Source organism: Balaenoptera borealis (genome assembly GCF_965194805.1).
Source record: "Balaenoptera borealis genome assembly, chromosome: 14".
In the NCBI taxonomy this organism is placed as follows: domain Eukaryota; kingdom Metazoa; phylum Chordata; class Mammalia; order Artiodactyla; family Balaenopteridae; genus Balaenoptera; species Balaenoptera borealis.
Genome location: NC_138875.1, coordinates 83824482 through 83841937, shown reverse-complemented (window position 1 = coordinate 83841937; position 17456 = coordinate 83824482). Strand labels below are relative to the sequence as shown.

At 47.2% G+C, this 17456-nt stretch overlaps 1 protein-coding gene and 1 pseudogene across 9 annotated transcripts in view; one reads left to right on the top strand and one right to left on the bottom strand.

The window, feature by feature from the left end:
- The window catches only part of KDM2B (lysine demethylase 2B), a 123944-nt gene that overhangs the window by 14539 nt on the left and 91949 nt on the right, over positions 1 to 17456 (top strand). For 7 of the 8 annotated variants that reach the window (XM_082355831.1, XM_082355835.1, XM_082355825.1 and 4 more), the window contains 2 exons: positions 13313 to 13491; positions 13716 to 13822. In XM_082355831.1, coding sequence (XP_082211957.1) covers positions 13313 to 13491; positions 13716 to 13822 — 286 coding nt within the window. Of the gene's footprint in view, positions 1 to 7619; positions 7697 to 13312; positions 13492 to 13715; positions 13823 to 17456 lie in introns of those variants that run through there. The other variant, XM_082355837.1, reaches the window with a different exon arrangement.
- On the bottom strand, positions 4348 to 8292 carry LOC309611471 (ferritin light chain pseudogene; annotated as a pseudogene). Its single transcript has one exon. The product of its transcript is annotated as a ferritin light chain pseudogene (transcript).

The window sequence follows — 17456 nt, the reverse complement described above, 5'->3', positions numbered from 1 at the left end:
CTCGAACCTGTGTCCCCCACATTGACGGGTGGATTCTTAACCACTGCGCCACCAGGTAAGTCCCTATTCTTAGTTTTTTAAGGAGCCTCCATATTGTTCTCCATAGTGACTACACCAATTTACATTCCTACCAATGGTGTAGGAGGGTTCCCTTTTCTCCACACCCTCTCCAGCATTTATTATTTGTAGACTTTTCGATGCTGGCCATTCTGACTGGTGTAAGGTGATACCTCAGTGTAGTTTGGATTTGCATTTCTCTAATAATTAGTGATATTGAGCATCTTTTCATGTGCCATCTGTATGTCTTCTTTGGGGAAAGGTCTATTTAGGTCTTCTGCCCATTTTTTGATTGGTTTGTTTGTTTTTTTGATATTGAGTTGTATGAATTGTTTGTATATTTTGGAAATTAAGCCCTTGCTGGTCTCATCGTTTGTAAATATTTTCTCCCAGTCTGCAGGTTGTCTTTTTGTTTTGTTTATGGTAAAGATTGTCTCTTATTGATTGTAAGGTGTATCAGTTTGCTAGGGCCAAACATAACAAAGTACCACAGAATGGATGACTTAAACAACAGAAAATTTTTTTCTCATAATTCTGGAACTGGAAGTCCAAGATCAAGGTGTCAGCAGGGTTAAGTTTCTTTGAAGGTCTCTCTCCTTGGCTTATAGATGGATGTCTTCTCCCTGTGTCTTCCCATGGTGTTCCCTCTGTTTGTATCTGTGTCTAATCTCCTCTTCTTATGAGAACACCAGTCTTACTGGATTAGGGGCCACCCTAAAGACCTCATTTTAATTACCTCTTTAAAGACTTTATCTCCAAATATGGTTACGTACTGAGTTACTGGGGGTTAGAACTTCAACATATAAATTTTTGGGGACACAGTTCAGCCCATAACTTAAAGGTTCTTTCTGTTATGGATGTTAGTACATATTCCAAAATCATCTCCTACTTTTCACACTCTTAAAGATGTCTTTGAACTAACAGACAGTCTTAATTTTAACATAGACCATTTAGCTCTTCCTGGTCCATTAGTTTGTTTTGTGTCTCATCAAATTAAGAAAATTTTGCATACTCTGAGGTCACAAAGATATTCATATGTTTTTCTTGAAAAGCTTTAGTGTTTGAACTCTCACATGTACATATGTAGTTCATCTGGAATTGATTTTTGTGTTTGGTATGAGATAGGGGTCAAGATCCTTTTTTTTCCTATATGGATATCTGGTTGATTAGTACCATTATTGAAAAAACACCCTCTCCCCATGGCACTGAATCAGGTGACTTTGTTGTGAATCAGGTGACTGCATTTGTGTGGGTCTGTTTGATGCTGTAATCTGTGCCCCCCACCCCCAGGATCGCTATTCTGGAGAGTTCATGTAAAAAGACTGGGATATTTTCACACCTATGGGTTGGGAGTTGGGGGGATAGGGAGATTGGGGAAGAGATAATTCTTGTTGTCTCTGAAGATGCTTTAAACCCTCTGAGAAAACGTATCCATAAAGTACAGTGTCCCCACTCATTGTCTGTACTTATGTCACTGAGGGTTGGGAGGGCCCATGGCTATGGGGAGACTTGCATATTGTCTCTTTATTGTATTTCTGTCTAATGAGGGTACCCAAGCCAACTGATGCTTTCTTTGGCCCCTTTTCTTAAAAAATCTTCATGACAAATCACCTCATTCAGTATTCATTTATTCATCCCATTAGAATAATAATCACCTATCTTTTACTGTATGTTTACCATATGACCTCATTTTGTCCTCACCAATAATCATAAAGTAAGTGTTATGTTCTGTTTTCCAGATGGGGGATCTGAAGCTCAGAGGGAGCTGCTCACACAGCTAGTGGGCGGTGGAGACAGGATCCAAACCCAGCCCCGGGTGCTTCCAAAGCTCATGCTTTTGCTTTATGACTTCCTACTCTAATCCTAACCCTCCTCCATTCTTTTTTTTTTATAAATTATTTATTTATTTTTGGCATTGGGTCTTCGTTGCTGTGTGCGGGCTTTCTCTAGTTGTGGCAAGCGGGGGCTACTCTTCGTTGCGGTGCGCGGGCTTCTCATTGTGGTGGCTTCTCTTGTTGTGGAGCACGGGCTCTAGGCGTGCGGGCTTCAGTAGTTGTGACGCACAGCCTTAGTTGCTCCATGGCATGTGGGATCTTCCCGGACCAGGGCTTGAACCCGTGTTCCCTGCATTGGCAGGCAGATTCTTAACCACTGCGCCACCAGGGAAGCCCCCTCCATTCATTCTTCACTCACAAATTTACCAGGTGTCTGTGTTGTGTCTGGCCCTGCGGGAAGTGCTGAGACTCGTCAGACATGGGCTCTGCCCTTGACTGGCTGTGTTTAGGGAGAAGACTAAATTCTCACACCTTAGAAATCAAAGGTAGCTGATTTGTCCCCAGACCTTATTTTTATTTTATTTTTTGGACCTTGTTTTTTTTTTTTTTAATTTTTATTGGAGTATAGTTGATTTACAAGGTTGTGTTAATTTCAGGTGTACAGCAAAGTGAATCAGTTATATGTATACATATATCCACTCTGTTTTAGATTCTTTTTCTCATATGGGCCATTACAGAGTATTGAGTAGAGTTTCCCTGTGCTATACAGTAGGTCCTTACTAGTTATCTATTTTATATAGAGTAGTGTACATATGCCAATCCCAGTCTCCCAATTTATCCTTGGCCCCCCAGACCTTATTTTTATTTTTTATTTTTACTAATATTTATTTTTAATATTTATTTATTTATTTATTTAGGTTGCTCTGGGTCTTAGTTGCGGCAGGCGGGCTCGTTAGTTGTGGCATTCAAACTCTTAGTTGTGGCATGCATGTGGGATCTAGTTCCCTGACCAGGGATCAAACCTGGGCCCACTGCACTGGGAGCGCAGAGTCTTAACCACTGCGCCACCAGGGAAGTTCCTAATCTTTTTTTAAAAATTGAAGTATAGTTGACTTAACAATATTGTATTAGTTTCATGTATATAGAAAAGTGATTCATATATATATATACATATATATATGTATACGTATATATATTTTCACATTATTTTCCATTATAGGTTATTACAAGATATTGGATATATACACTACCAACTGTAAAATGGATGGCTAGCGGGAAGCTGCTGCATATCACAGGGAGATCAGCTCGATGCTTTGTGACGACCTAGAGGGGTGGGATAGGGAGGGTGTGAGCGAGGCTCGAGAGGGAGGGGATATGGGGATATATGTATACTTATAGCCGATTCACTTTGTTGTACAGCAGAAACTAATACAACATTGTAAAGCAATTACACTCCAATAAGATTAAAAAAATAATAATAATAAAAAAATAAAAAAACAAAAAAAGCAAGATATTGGATATAGTTCCCTTTGTTATACAGTAAATCCTTTTTGCTTACTATTTTATGTATAGTAGTTTATATCTGTTAATCCCATACTCCTAATTTATCCCTCCCTCCTTCCTAGACCTTTTAAAGTTGGTTTAAAATCATAGACTTCAAAAAATTTTAGGGAATTACCTGGAGGTCCAGTAGTTAGGACTCTGCGCTTTCACCAGCGAGGGTGCAGGTTCGATCCCTGGTTGGGGAACTAAGACCCCGCAAGCCGTGTGGTGCTGCCAAAAAAAATAATAATAATAAATAATAAAAAAATAAAAAATTTTAAACTCTGGAAGAGTTTTTAGAACTCTCCTAGTCTTGCTTTCCCATTTCACAGGTGAGAAAAACTGAGGCCTGGAGAGAAGTTACTTGTAAGTTGCCCAGACAGTAGATGGCACATCAGATTCAAACGTAGGTTTGAATGTCAGCAGTTGGGAAATGATGCTTGTAACAGAACCCAAGAGGAAAAGTAGACTTGGGTGGGGTTATAGATGAGTCCAGTTCTAGCCACTTTGAATTTGAGCTCAGGAGTGATGTTAAGGTTGGACAGATATGTGGAGGAGGCATCCACCTGATAGGACAGATAGAAATGCTAGGAGGGGAAGGTACATGAGGTCAGGAGAGCTGAGAATCCCAAGGGAGGAGGGTTTCAGAGGGGTTCAGTTATGTTCTCAGGTATGTATTCTCTCTAAGAGAAACACCCGCCTCACTGATTTGTTCTGTTTCCCTTTTCCTAGAAATCTAGTGCTCTATAATCAAAATCTTGATTTTGATTGTGCTAGGGGCCTAGGGAAACTGTATTTGCTTCTGCCCATTATTTGCCTAATAGGAATCACTCCCCTGTGGGGTAGCTCCTTAGAGTGTAAATAATAGTATTAACTACTGTTTACTAAGATCTTGTTATAAGCTGAGGATCTTTCCTATATTTTTTTGTCCGATCCCATAAAACCCTATTTATCACTAGCCCCATTTTAAAAAAAAATAAATTTATTTATTTATTTGCTTTTGGCCACATTGGGTCTTCGTTGCTGCTCACGGGCTTTTCTCTAGTTGCGGCGAGCAGGGGCTATTCTTCGTTATGGTGTGAGGGCTTCTCATTGCGGTGGCTTCTCTTGCTGCGGAGTGCGGGCTCTAGGCGCGCGGGCTTCAGTAGTTGTGGCGCATGGGCTTAGTTGCTCCGCAGCTTGTGGGATCTTCCCGGACCAGGGATCAAACCCGTGCCCCCTGCATTAAGCAGGCGGATTCTTAACCACTGTGCCACCAGGGAAATCCCTGTCCTGGGGATAATTTTAAAAGGTGCAAAGGTGAGGGAGTCAGAAGATATTAGTGCTTAGGGAAAACCTGCGGACCTTTGCAAGCATCCTCTTATTTCACAAAGAGGAAACTGAGGCCTAGATCTGGGAAACGATTTGTCCCAAGTTGTGCAGTGACTCAGCCCTGTGTCCTCTCTTTCCTGTACCCTTGCACCTTTAATTTGGGACAGCATTTTCACTAGGATCCCCACTTTTAAGTTTACAAAGTGCTTCCAATAATTGTGTGAAGCCACTAGGGCGGGTCCTATTATCTCCACTTTGCAGGTGAGGAAACTGAGACCCAGAGAGGTTCAGGGATATACCTAAGGTCTCACTGCTGGGAAGTAGTGGAGCAGTATTTGAACCGTGGCCGGTGCTCTTGATAATAAACTCTGGCTCTATGAGGTGGATGAGGAGATATTCCCAAGGAGCAGAAAAAAACCAGTCCAGAAACTTGAGGATGATAGAGAAGGTTCCAGAACTATGATGTGGGACACTTGTGTGCAGTCTCTGAAGAGCGGGCTCAGTGGGGGTTTGGGGTCAGTGCCCGTGCATGCTTTATGTTAGCCTTCAAGGTGACTTTCCACAGCCTCCTTCTGGCTCTGAGCCCGTGGCTCTTGGAGCTGACTGACGGAGCCTTCAAAGCAAGGGCCATGGGGCCACAGATTAATTTCTGCAGCTGGAATTTGTTGGATGTGTGTGTAGCCTGTGAGCTCAGAGAACCAATGAGGAGGGGAGGGGCTGCCGCTGAGCAGGTGGCCTACTTAGGAACTCCAGGCACCGCTCTGATGTGGAAAATTTCTCCTGTAACCCCTTGACTTCAGGAGCCTGAGTTTCAGCGCTGTGGATCCCTTGCAGGCTGCAAAAGGCACCTTGACCTTGTTACCTGCCCCAGGGGTGGCTGCTCCCCAGAGCTTGGAGTACCACATTCCATTCTTAGCACCCATCTGTCCCTTCTGTCCATTTGGGCCACTTGCCTCCTGCCTGGGGCTGAGCTTCCTGCTGGGAGACCCAGCACTTAGGCCCAGCTCCCCTTTGCCACCAGTGGCAGACCGGGCTGGAACCTGAGAAGATGGAGGCCTGGTGCTTAATCTCCCAGCTCAGACTGCAAGGGACTGGCAGGCCTCAGGTGTCCCCAGTGACCCCTTGGGCAAGCGTCTCCATCTCTTCCCTCTTCCTTCCTTCTGCTCTGCCCAGTTCATATTTAAGGGATATGATCTGAGTATTTAAGAACTAGGCGACACAACATTGTAAAGCAACTATACTCCAATAAAAAGTAACTAGAAAAAAAAAAACTAGGCTAAAAATCAGTGTGTTGGCCCTGGAAGAGGACCTAAAAATGACCTAACCCAGTGGTTTTCAAAGGGAAGTTCCAGGAATCCAGCTCTGAATTCTGAATGCCTACCCCCTTCCCACTTCAGCCTGAGCTGCTTGTTTTTATTTATGTATTTGGCTCTCATTAAAGCTTCTGTTTGAAGGAAGAGATCTGCGGCAACGAAAAAAAAAAATTATAAAGGCCAACTTCTTCCTGCCTTTACATGCGAGGCAGCTGAGGCCTGGAGCAGGGGCAGTCAGGGTCGCTGGGCCTATAGGGCTCAGTCCAGCGCTCTTGACACTGTCCCAGGGGCCCTTGAGGCTCCCACTGCACGTTCTGGGGTCTCCTGTGCGCCATCACTGATGGAGAAGCAAGTCAGGCACCTATGCCTCCAGCCTGGCTCTTCAAGTGACATAAAGAGCCTGCATGGGGCTGTGGCTTCAGCGCTAAAACTGGTCTCTCTGAGCAGTCCACGTATGGGGGAGAAAGAGCTCCCTTTCCCTTTCTGTCTGATTCACTTTGTATTCAGAGCCACATGGATCTTTCCAGACCTGCTTATTAGCAGCTGGTGGGTAAATGTGTTGCAGACCCTACCGTGTGCCAGACATGGTGTTAGGCTCTCTTACATTGAAGGGCCTGTTTTACAAATAAAGACCGTCCAAGTCTAGAAAGGGTAAGCGAGTCCCTGAAGCCATAGAGCTGGTAACCGCTGGAATTTATAAAAATACTTCTGATTGGAGAGAATTTTGAAAAGTAACAAGAGTAGACAGATGGGGTCGGGGGGTGGTGGTGGGATGAATTGGGAGATTGGGATTGACATGTATACACTCATATAGAAACAAAAAATAGAAACAAAATTCTATTAGATCACAAAATCTAAAAAAAAAAAGAATAGACAAAGTATAATGAACTCCTGTGTACCCATCATTCAGCCCCAATACCCATTAATCTGTGGTCTTGCCCCTTCCATACCCCCATCCACTTCCTCTTTTTGTGCAATATTTGAAGCATATTGAGACATCATGCCATTTCATCCCAAAAGTTTTCAGTATATAGTTCTAAATGTATATAGTATAGTTGATTTACAAGAGCAGGGGTTTTTAAAAACGTAATCACAATAGCGTTATCACACCTAGCCTTTTTTGTTTTTCCTCAAAAAGCTGAATTGTTCCCATTTGGTGCAAGGCTTGGGAGAGGGCTCCAAGGTGGTTAAAAAGCTGGCTAGTGGCTGCATTGAGAGGCTTCAGGCAGAAGCCCTGATACCAGAGGCGCTCTTCAAAGGCTGCTGGGCTCCAGAGCCTCCTAGTCCTGCTTGAGGGTGAGCGTTTCAAAGAGATCCTGGCCCAGCCCAGCCTGGGGACCAGCCAGCCTGCAGAGGTTAGTCAGGTGGTCACCCATCTTCTTGATGAGTTTCACTTCATTTAGGGAGTGGCTCCAGGGAGCCACAGAGGTGGGGGTCTGCATGGGCAGAACCCAGGGCATGCAAATCCAAAAGGGCCTGGTTCAGGTTCTTCTCCATGAGAATGGTGGCTTCCGTAGCATCCTGGGTTTTACCCCACTCATCTTGGGATGGCTTCTGCACGCTGGTTTTGCGTTTTCAAGAGATGCTTGGTGCCCTCGTGCTTTTCCTCTGCCAATTCGTGGAAAAAGTGGCCCACGCCCTCCAGAGCCACCCCCTGGCACATCGTCACCATTGAAATAGAAGCCCAGAGAGAGGTAGGTGTAGGAGGCCCGCAGATGCATGTTTACCAGGCGGTTGATGGCGGCCTCCACTGCGGTAGAATATTTCTGACACATCTGGGAGCTCACGGTTGATAGGTAATAAGGAGCTAAGCGCAAAAAATGGTGTTGGCTGGTCCTGGAGGCCCAGGATGCCTGAGTGGCTCGTTCTGAAAGTTACCACTGGAAAAATGGTTGGAGGGTGGTTGGAGGCTGGGGGAAGGGCCGTCGCTGGGTCTGTTCCTTCCAAACATCGTTGAAGCAAGAGACAGATCCTCGGGACCATGGAGTGCACTCTCACACCTAGTCTTTTAAAAACTAGGAACCTTAAAAACTAAGGAATTAAAAAAATTCCTTAAAATGTGTAAATATCCATAGCCATTGTTCAAATTTCCAGTTGTTTCATATATAGCATAAATGTTTCTTTTAAAAAAATATTTATTTATTTATTTAGGCTGCACCAGGTTTTAGTTGTGGCATGTGGACTTCTTAGTTGCATGCGTGTGGTCTAGTTCCCCGACCAAGGATCCAGCCTGGGCCCCCTGCATTGGGAGTGCGGCGTCTTACTCACTGGACCACCAGGGAAGTCCCTACTTTTCTTTTCTTTTTTTTTATAGAAAGATTTCTTGTTTTTTTTAATTTTAATTAATTAATTTATTTATGGTTGTGTTGTGTCTTCGTTTCTGTGCGAGGGCTTTCTCTAGTTGTGGCAAGCGGGGGCCACTCTTCATCGCGGTGCGCGGGCCTCTCACTATCGCGGCCTCTCTTGTTGCGGAGCACAGGCTCCAGACGCGCAGGCTCAGTAATTGTGGCTCACGGGCCCAGTTGCTCCGCGGCATGTGGGATCTTCCCAGACCAGGGCTCGAACCCGTGTCCCCTGCATTGGTAGGCGGATTCTTAACCACTGCGCCACCAGGGAAGCCCCCCTACTTTTCTTTTAAAGAGGTCTTTTTTAATTTATGGCTGCATTGGGTCTTTGTTGCTGCGCGCAGGCTTTCTCTAGTTGCGGCGAGCGGGGGCTACTCTTGGTTGCGGTGCGCCGGCTTCTCATTGCGGTGGCTTCTCTTGTTGCGGAGCACGGGCTCTAGGCACGCCGGCTTCAGTAGTTGTGGCTCGCGGGCTCTAGAGCGCAGGCTCAGTAGTTGTGGCGCACAGGCTTAGTTGCTCCGCGGCATGTGGGATCTTCCTGGACCAGGGATCAAACCCATGTCCCCTGCATTGGCAGGCGGATTCTTAACCACTCTGCCTCCAGGGATGTCTCCCTACTTTTTTCTTTTTTTTTAACAGTTGTATGAGTCAGAATGTGAATAAGGGTCTTGCATTGTGATTGGTTGAGGTGCCTTTTCAGTCTCTTATAATCTCTGGGCTCTCCCTCCATCCCCCTTTGGATTGTTTGACCTGTAGAATTTTTCATTGCCTGGATTTTGCCTTGGAGTAGCTTAACATGCTCTTCCATTCTCTGTCGTTTCTGTAGATTGGTAGTTGGATATAGATGCTTGATCAGATTCAGTCTGTCTCTCTCACTCATTCATTAATTAGTCCATTCATTTTATTCTGACTGCCTCATAGATCCATCAGGAGGCACATGTTAGGTTCTTTCTCTCTCTCCCTCTCTCTCTCTGTTGTTAGCAGTCATTGATGTCTATCTCCATTATTGTATCAGGGGCTGCAGGGTGGTGATGGTCTGATTAATTCTGTCATTCCTCCCCCACTGCCCCGTTTTTTTTTTTTGGGCCGTGCCACACTGCATGCAGGAATCTTAGTTCCCCAATCAGGGATCTGATCGAACTTGTGCTTCCTGCAGTGGAAGCACAGAGTATTTTTTTTTTTTAAATATTTATTTATTTATTTATTTGGCTACTCCGGGTCTTAATTGTGGCACATGGGATATTTAGTTGCGGCATGCAGGCTCTTAGTTGCCACATGCAGGCTCTTAGTTGATGCCTGCAGGATCTAGTTCCCTGACCAGGGATCGAACCTGGGGCCCTTGTATTGGGAACATAGAGTCTTAACCACTGGACCGCCAGGGAAGTCCCTCCTTTGCCATTTATTGGCTGGAATATATTTATGGAGAGAAACTTTTCCTCAACTGCTGTTTGCTTCAGAGCTGGCCTTTATCTCAGATTCATCAGACTCCTAAGCTGGTCACTTCAATTCTTATTGTTCTGCTTCCCTAGGAAGTGTGCTAATGTTCCTGCATTTCTCATCCTCACCTGCGGGCTGGAACCCAGCGGGGTTGAATCTGGTTACTGGTGCACTTGTGTTTCCCTGGAGGTTTGTGGAGCCCAGGCACCCAGAAGAACCGACTTTCCTTCCTCCTCCCTCTGTTCCCACTCCAACTCCTCCCACCAGCTGAGGCTTCCAGGACACCTGGGGAGCCGGATGGAGCTCCCTGCACACTGAGGAAGCTATTCTTAGAAGCGCTCCAGATACAGTCCCTCGGCCTCTCCCACCCCCGGGCCTCTTCCCTCCTGCCCGGCTCAGCCCCAGCTGCTCCTCACAGCTCTAACCACTCCAAGTCCTGACTTCCCTTTTTGGCTGAGGGTGGGGCAGGCCGAGGTGGGTCAGCTGGGGACCTGCACCTGGCTAGGAGCAGAGTGGGGCGAGGGTGCACAGGGAGCCCTGGGGATTGTGTTGGGGAGAGGGGGTCTGGAAGCCTTGTTAGTGCTCAAAAAAGTAAAAAACAGGCCTTTTCTACCCACATCCTTCTTCTGTTCAGGAGAAGAATTGCTTTAAAAAAAAAAAAATTGGGCTTCCCTGGTGGCGCAGTGGTTGAGAATCTGCCTGCCAATGCAGGGGACACGGGTTCGAGCCCTGGTCTGGGAAGATCCCACATGCCGCGGAGCAACTAGGCCCGTGAGCCACAACTGCTGAGCCTGCGCGTCTGGAGCCTGTGCTCCGCAACAAGAGAGGCCACGATAATGAGAGGCCCGCGCACCGCGATGAAGAGTGGCCCCCACTTGCCACAACTAGAGAAAGCCCTCGCACAGAAACGAAGACCCAACACAGCCATAAATAATAAATAAATAAATAAAATAAAATAAAAAATTATTGAGGTGAAATTTACATAACATAAAATTAATCATTTTCCCGTTTTCTTTTTTTAAAAAATATTTGTTTATTTTGGCTGCTCCACGTCTTAGTTGCAGCACGTGGGATCTTTGTTGCGGCATGCGGGATCTTTAGATGTGGGCATGTGGGATCTTTTAGTTGAGGCATGCGGACTCTTGGTTGCAGCACGTGGGATCTTTTAGTTGCAGCATGCAGACTCTTAGTTGCGGCATGCAGGATCTAGTTCCCTGATCAAACCCGGGCCCCCCCTGCACTGGGAACGCAGAGTCTTACCCACTGGACCACCAAGGAAGTCCCGAAATTAATCATTTAAAAATGTACAATTCAGTGGCATTTAGTACATTCACAGTGTTACGCAACCATACCGTCTGCTGGTTCTAAAACATTTTCAACACCCCGAAAGGAGATTCATACCCCTTAGCAGTCACTCCCATTCCCTCACTCCCAGCCCCTGGCAACCACTCACTTTCCGTCTCTGTGGATTTGCCTATTCTGGACATTTCATGTGAATGACATCATGCAACATGTGACCATTTGTGTCTGGCTTCTTTCCCTTAGCATCATGTTTTTGAGGTTTATCCATGTGGTAGCATGTATCGCTACGACAGATCTTCCTCGACTTATGATGGGATTACATCCCAATAAACCCATTGTAAATTGTAAGTTGAAAATGCACGTAATACACCTAAGCTATCAAACTTCATAGCCGCACCTCGCCTACCCTAAATGTGTTCAGAGCACTTACATTAGCCTACAGTTGGACAAAATGATCTAACACAAAGCCTATTTTATAATAAAGTGTTGAAAAGCTCATGTAATGTATTGAATACTGTACTGAAAGTGAAAAAACAAAATGGTTGTAAATGTTTCGGTTGTTTGTGATTGTGGTTGACTGGGAGCTGCGGCTCCTTAATGCCGCCCAGCATCACAAGAGAGGATCATATCACTAGCCCGGGAAAAGACCGAAATTCAGTATTCGAAGTACAGTTCTATTGCATGTGTATCGTTTTTGCACCATCTTAAAGTCGGAAAACCTAGGTTGAACCATGGTAAGTCGGGGACCGTCTGTACTCTCCTTTTTATGGCTGAATAATTTATATTTTTTATTAGGTATGTTTTAAGTGGATAGGAGACTTTTGAAAGAAAAAAATATTTTTTAGAAAAACCAACTTTGTTGGTCATTTAGTGCCTAGTGTTTTTGTTTAATAACAGCTTTACTGAGTTATAATCCACATACCATACAATTCACCCATTTAAAGTGTACAATTCAATGGTTTTTCATTTGTTCACAGAGTTTGTGCAGTCATTGCCACAGTCAATTTTAGAGCATTTTCATCACCCCTCATAAGCCCCCCATCCCCCACCCTTAGCCATCCTGATTATGTTTTAGGATGGTAAGTGGTCAGTCCTTTTGGACTGGCTGGCAGAGATTTAACTGGCTCTGATTTCCCACCACGTCACTTTCTCCACCTGTAATTATAAAAGAAATTGGCCAGTTAGGTAACACTTCCTACTTGCAGGCACTTCTCAGGAATGTTTCATGTACATTATCTCATTTAAGTCACAGGACAACCCCATAGGTTGGCTGCCATTTTTGTCCCATGTTACAGATGGGGAAACTGAGAGACGCTAAGAGGTCCGAGGTCCAGCTGGGGTTCAAACCCACAAAGTCTTAGCTTAACCACTGTATTGTACTGATGGGGCAGCTGAGCTCCAGGCCTTTAATGCTGACTTGCACCAGCCTCTAGGGCTGTGATTCCCATCACCTACCTGCCCAGCAAATCCCCTTCCTCAGGGGGCTTTGCAGATGGGACCCTGAGCAAGGTGAGGGAGGAGAGGCAGAAGGAGGAGAGGCAGGGGAGGTGGAAGGCTGGAGGCCAGCCAGGAAGCGGAGAGAGCTTGGGGGCCTGTTCTCTTCCCCTCCCCCACTCTAACATAGCAGGTTCTCTGACAGGTGGGCTTTCCAGAACAGCTGAGCAGAGCCCACCCGTTCCAGGAGCCCTGGTAAGGAAGGAGCCAGCAGTGCCCAGAGCATGGCCAGAATTTCCAGCAAAGTTCAGGGATGCCCCCTGGTGGATTTGCACTCCTGACTCAAAAACAAAGCGGTTCTCCAAGGCTTCCCTGGATCTGTGGGGCGAGGAGCCAGCCACTGAAGGCGGGGATCATTTTTCAACCTTAGCATGTGATCAAGATTCAGTATTGCATAGGGCAGAGGTGGGGGTCGGGGGTTAAGAATTAAGAACCTGGGTTCCAGCATAAGATGGAATTGGCTTCCAATCCCAGCTCTGCAGCTCAATAACTGAGCATTTCGGGGCAAGTTAGTTGTGGTGGAGGGAAGCAGATGGACTGGGGAGGGATTCGTTTTAAGGTTGGAGAGTGACTTGGTGAGGAAAACTGATAGGACCAGGTAATTGAGCAGACAGGGCGTAGGGCGAGGCATATGGGGGATGCTAGGGCAGGGGCAGGTTTTGTTTTACGGGGCCTCCCGAGTAGGATCTGCACCCCCAGCTGGCTGGAGCCACCAGCCTGTGGATTCTGCCCCCAGGTAGCCGGCGGCTGGTGGACGTGATGGACGTGAACACGCAGAAGGGCGCGGAGATGAGCATGTCCCAGTTTGTGCGGTACTACGAGACGCCCGAGGCCCAGCGGGACAAGCTGTACAACGTCATCAGCCTTGAGTTCAGCCACACCAAGCTGGAGCACTTGGTCAAGCGTCCCACCGTGGTAGGCAGCACCCCCCCCTCTCCCCGGCCGCGGTCCCCTCCCCGGCTGCGGTCCCCTCCCCGGCCACCTTCCGCCTGCTCGTCTTGCTCGAGGCCAGCCTGCGCTGGCCCAGGGGGAGGGCGGGAGGCGTTTGGGCGCAGGAGGAGGGGTGGAGGTGGTGATGGGGCCCAGCTTCAGGGCACTGGGAGCCAGGAGGCGCTGACTGCGGCCTGGCTGGATTGCAGGTAGACCTGGTGGACTGGGTTGATAACATGTGGCCCCAGCACTTGAAGGAGAAGCAGACGGAAGCCACGAATGCCATTGCGGAGATGAAGTACCCGAAAGTGAAGAAGTAAGGCTGCCCGGCTGGCGGCGGGACCCGGGAGGGGGTGGCTTTCAGCCCTGTGGGGGGCGGGGGCTGGAAGTGAGCCTGGGCTGAGGCCACGGCCCTGCGGGCTCGCCGCTAGGACGTGAGGGCCGGGGGTCCTTGGTGTGGGCAGGTTGGCGTCTTGCTTCCCTGGAATGCAGGGGCTCTGCATTCTGCTCCGGGTCTGGATCCTCCATCCAGATCGTTCTTTGGCCTCCCTGCCAGCTCTCCCTGGGGGGATGTGATCTGAAGAGGAGGAAGAGTAATGGGAACCATCTCTGTGTGCATCTGTGTGTGCGTGTGTGTGTGCATGCGCGTGTGTGTATGTGTACTTGTCAAACATTCGTCTTCTCCCTGCAAGTGACAGCATGTCCTGGGAGTGGATTTTTAGGGGTCCGCCACGGACACTTTACCTTTGCCAAGGGCTGGGTAGGGGTCTGGTGTTTTTTGCTTCCTGCTGTTGAGACCTGGGACCTCTGATTGAGAAGAACCTTTCCTGAAAAAAGCCAGGGGCCACTTCCTCACCAGACATTCCTTAGAGAGACGGTGCCCTCTAAGCGGGAGGTTGATGGTGGGCTGGGAACGTGGCCACATCTAATTGCAGGGACATCACTACATGTGGTGTGACCAGCAAGTCCTGAGACTGATTATTTAACATGGGCAGAGGTAGCTACGAGCACCTTCCATGTTCTAGGACTTGAGTGGCGGACCCTTGGGATGAGGAAGTCACCTTGGGGCCCCTACCATCTCAGGCCCTCTGTGTTTCCATCTTTAAAATGAGAAGGAGATGCTGGTGGCCCAGGCAGAACTATTGCTTTGGGCTTCCTAGAAGAGTTGGCTCTGGTGACTCCAAATCCATTAGCATCTCTCTGCTCAGCCCTGCTGCCAGGAGTGACCCTAGGAGCTTAAAGGCTGTGAACTTTTCATTCACTCAGCCCTTCATTCAGTGCATACTGAATGCAAACTCTGTGCCAGGCTTTGTAAGGGAGGCTAGCACGTTGGCCCTGGGCTTCTCAAGGTTTTGCTTTCAGGCTCTCTCTCTCTTTAATTACCTCTCAGACATTTTTTTCTCCCCTCAAAGCTGAAGCTCCTTACACCCCTTGGATCTGGGCTGCCTCAAAGGGAAAGATTGGGCTCAAGGAGGGGTTGGTAGGAGGGTTTTCAATTCTGTTTTCTTCCAATCCGATCACATCAAAATTTATGGAGCCCTTGGAACAGGGAAGTAAAAGATGAACAGGACTAAAAGCCCCTACCTGCTGGAGAATGTGCCATTAACATGAGGGTAAGGTGCAGCTCTCATCCTAGGCAGAGGGAAACGGGTTCCCAGAAGGCAAATGGGGAGAGAAGGAATCCTTTTGGGTTGCTGGCATCAGGAAATCATCTCGGAGAGGATATTGACCTGGACTTTAAAGGACAGAGGAGATGGGACGGAAGTGGGGGAGGGATGGCAGTAGGCAAGTGCCAAGGTCCTTGATGGAATCACAGAGGCAGAGCTTGAGGAAAGAGTGTGAGACTCAGATTAGTGAGAGGCAGATCCTGACCCTTGTTGATTGAGTGATTGATTGATTCATCCTATAAACTGAACATCTGATTGGTGTTGGGTACCGGGAATACAGCAGGGAGAAAACCAGATGAGCTCCCTGCCCTCATGGAGGTTACAGTCTATTCAGGAGACAGATGTTAATCCAACAGTCAGAGAAACAAATGGAAATTTGCAGCTGTGATGAGGCCACAAGGCAGAGACCCACGGTGCTATGGGAGCATGTACCGGGGGATTCACCAGGTTAGGGAGGGCAGGGCAGGCCACCCTGAGCTGCAGTCTAAAGGGGAGAGGGGTTACTTAAGTGAAGAGGCCTGGGAAGAACTTTTCTGGCTGTGTGCAGAGAGCCTGGGATGGTGGGGAGGGCTGGGGACAGGGCGGGGCTGAAGGACTTGCCAAAGAAAGGCCAGTGGGGCTGGAGCAGATCAAGGGAAGGTCAATGGTTCAGGATGCGGGGTGGGTCAGGCTGACAGGGCCTGAGTGTCATAGTGAGGGGTCTGTATTTCTCCTAAGAGCAGTCGGAAACCTCTGAGATTTTAAGCAGAGAGGTGTGTGTTCAGATTTGTATTCTGCAAATTCTGCAGCTGCCGCGTGGATTGAAGGAGGTGGGGGCAGACTGGTAAGAGGAGCCACTGCATCATCTAGATGAGGGTTAGAGGAGAGCAGAGGACAAACAGGACTTGTATTTAGGAAGGTAAAATAGACAGCCTTGGGTGACAGATTTCAATTAATATCTACTTTGCCTCTCTGAGATGTTCAGTATATTCTACACTTTATTGAAAGATTCCTTTAAATAGTAAGCTCTGTTAATACATTGAGAATTCTATCTAATTACCAGAAAAAGGCTCACACACAATTTTCTAGAACCGCATGTCTTGGACATATTGGTTGGACTATGTGGCAAATAGATTTACAAACCCTGTCAGTGGCCGTGGGAGCTTTTTATAGGATTTGAACCTTGTTAGGAAGGAAATTGTCACCTTGGAAGTAGTCCACTTGTTCGGCTGAAAAGAATGCTGATTTCAGTTAATAAGCAAGGTAAAAATCCCATGATGATGAAGTCCTCTGGGATCGTAGAATGGTTCTTTGGAATTTAATTAAAACGACACTTTCTAGAAATCACAGAGCCTCCATGCTGGAGGTGCCTGGAGAGTGGAGACAGCTGAAGGGCCACCTGAACCGAGGGTTTGCAGGGGGGACGAGAGGAGGGTTACAAACCCATGACTGACTTCTCCCTGGTTCCAGGATTTATGTCGTTTGATCATGGTGAGGGGGTTAGGAATTTTAATGGGTTTTGGTTCAGGTGTTTAAGACAAGGGGTGGAGACAGTTGTCGAAGGGGTAGTTGCAACTTTGTGGGAGACAAAGATTTCTGAAGAGTATACTGGTGTGGGAATTCCTGGGCGGTCCAGCGGTTAGGGCTTGGTGCTTTCACTGCTGTGGCCCAGGTTCGATCCCTGGTTGGGGAACTGAGATCCCACAAGCCGCATGGCGGGGCCAAAAAAAAAAAAAAAAAGAAAAAGTATACTAGTGTATTAGTTATACCTCTTGCTGCATTTACTTTGTATTTTGTGCAAGACACTCTTCTAAGTAGTTGGTAGAATACAGTGAATAAACAAAGTCCCTCTTCTCATGGAGCTTGTATTCTGGCTGGGAGAAGAGACAGGCCAGCAAACAAGTGAATAATATAACTTAGGAGGTGATAAGTGTCATGAAGAAGCAGGATAAAGGGAAAAGATGATGGCAGGGTAGGTTGCATATCAGCTGCGCCACGCATTTCTGCCGCGGCCTACCCCCCCCCCCCCCGCCCCTAATTGCTGCCCCACAGAAATGTTTTGGCTGTACAGAATTATTTGTCTTGGAAAATTCCATAATCGTACAAACAGTGACAATGATTTGGAGGTACCCCTGTATTGGTTGTTTACTGCTGCATAGCAGATTACCCTAAAACCTCACAACTTAAAAAACTTTATGTCTTAGCAGCATCAGCTCACAGCTTCTGTAGGGCAGGAATCTGGGTGTGGCTTAGCTGGGTGATTCTGGCTCAGAGTCTTGCATAAGCTTGTGTCAAAACTTAGAC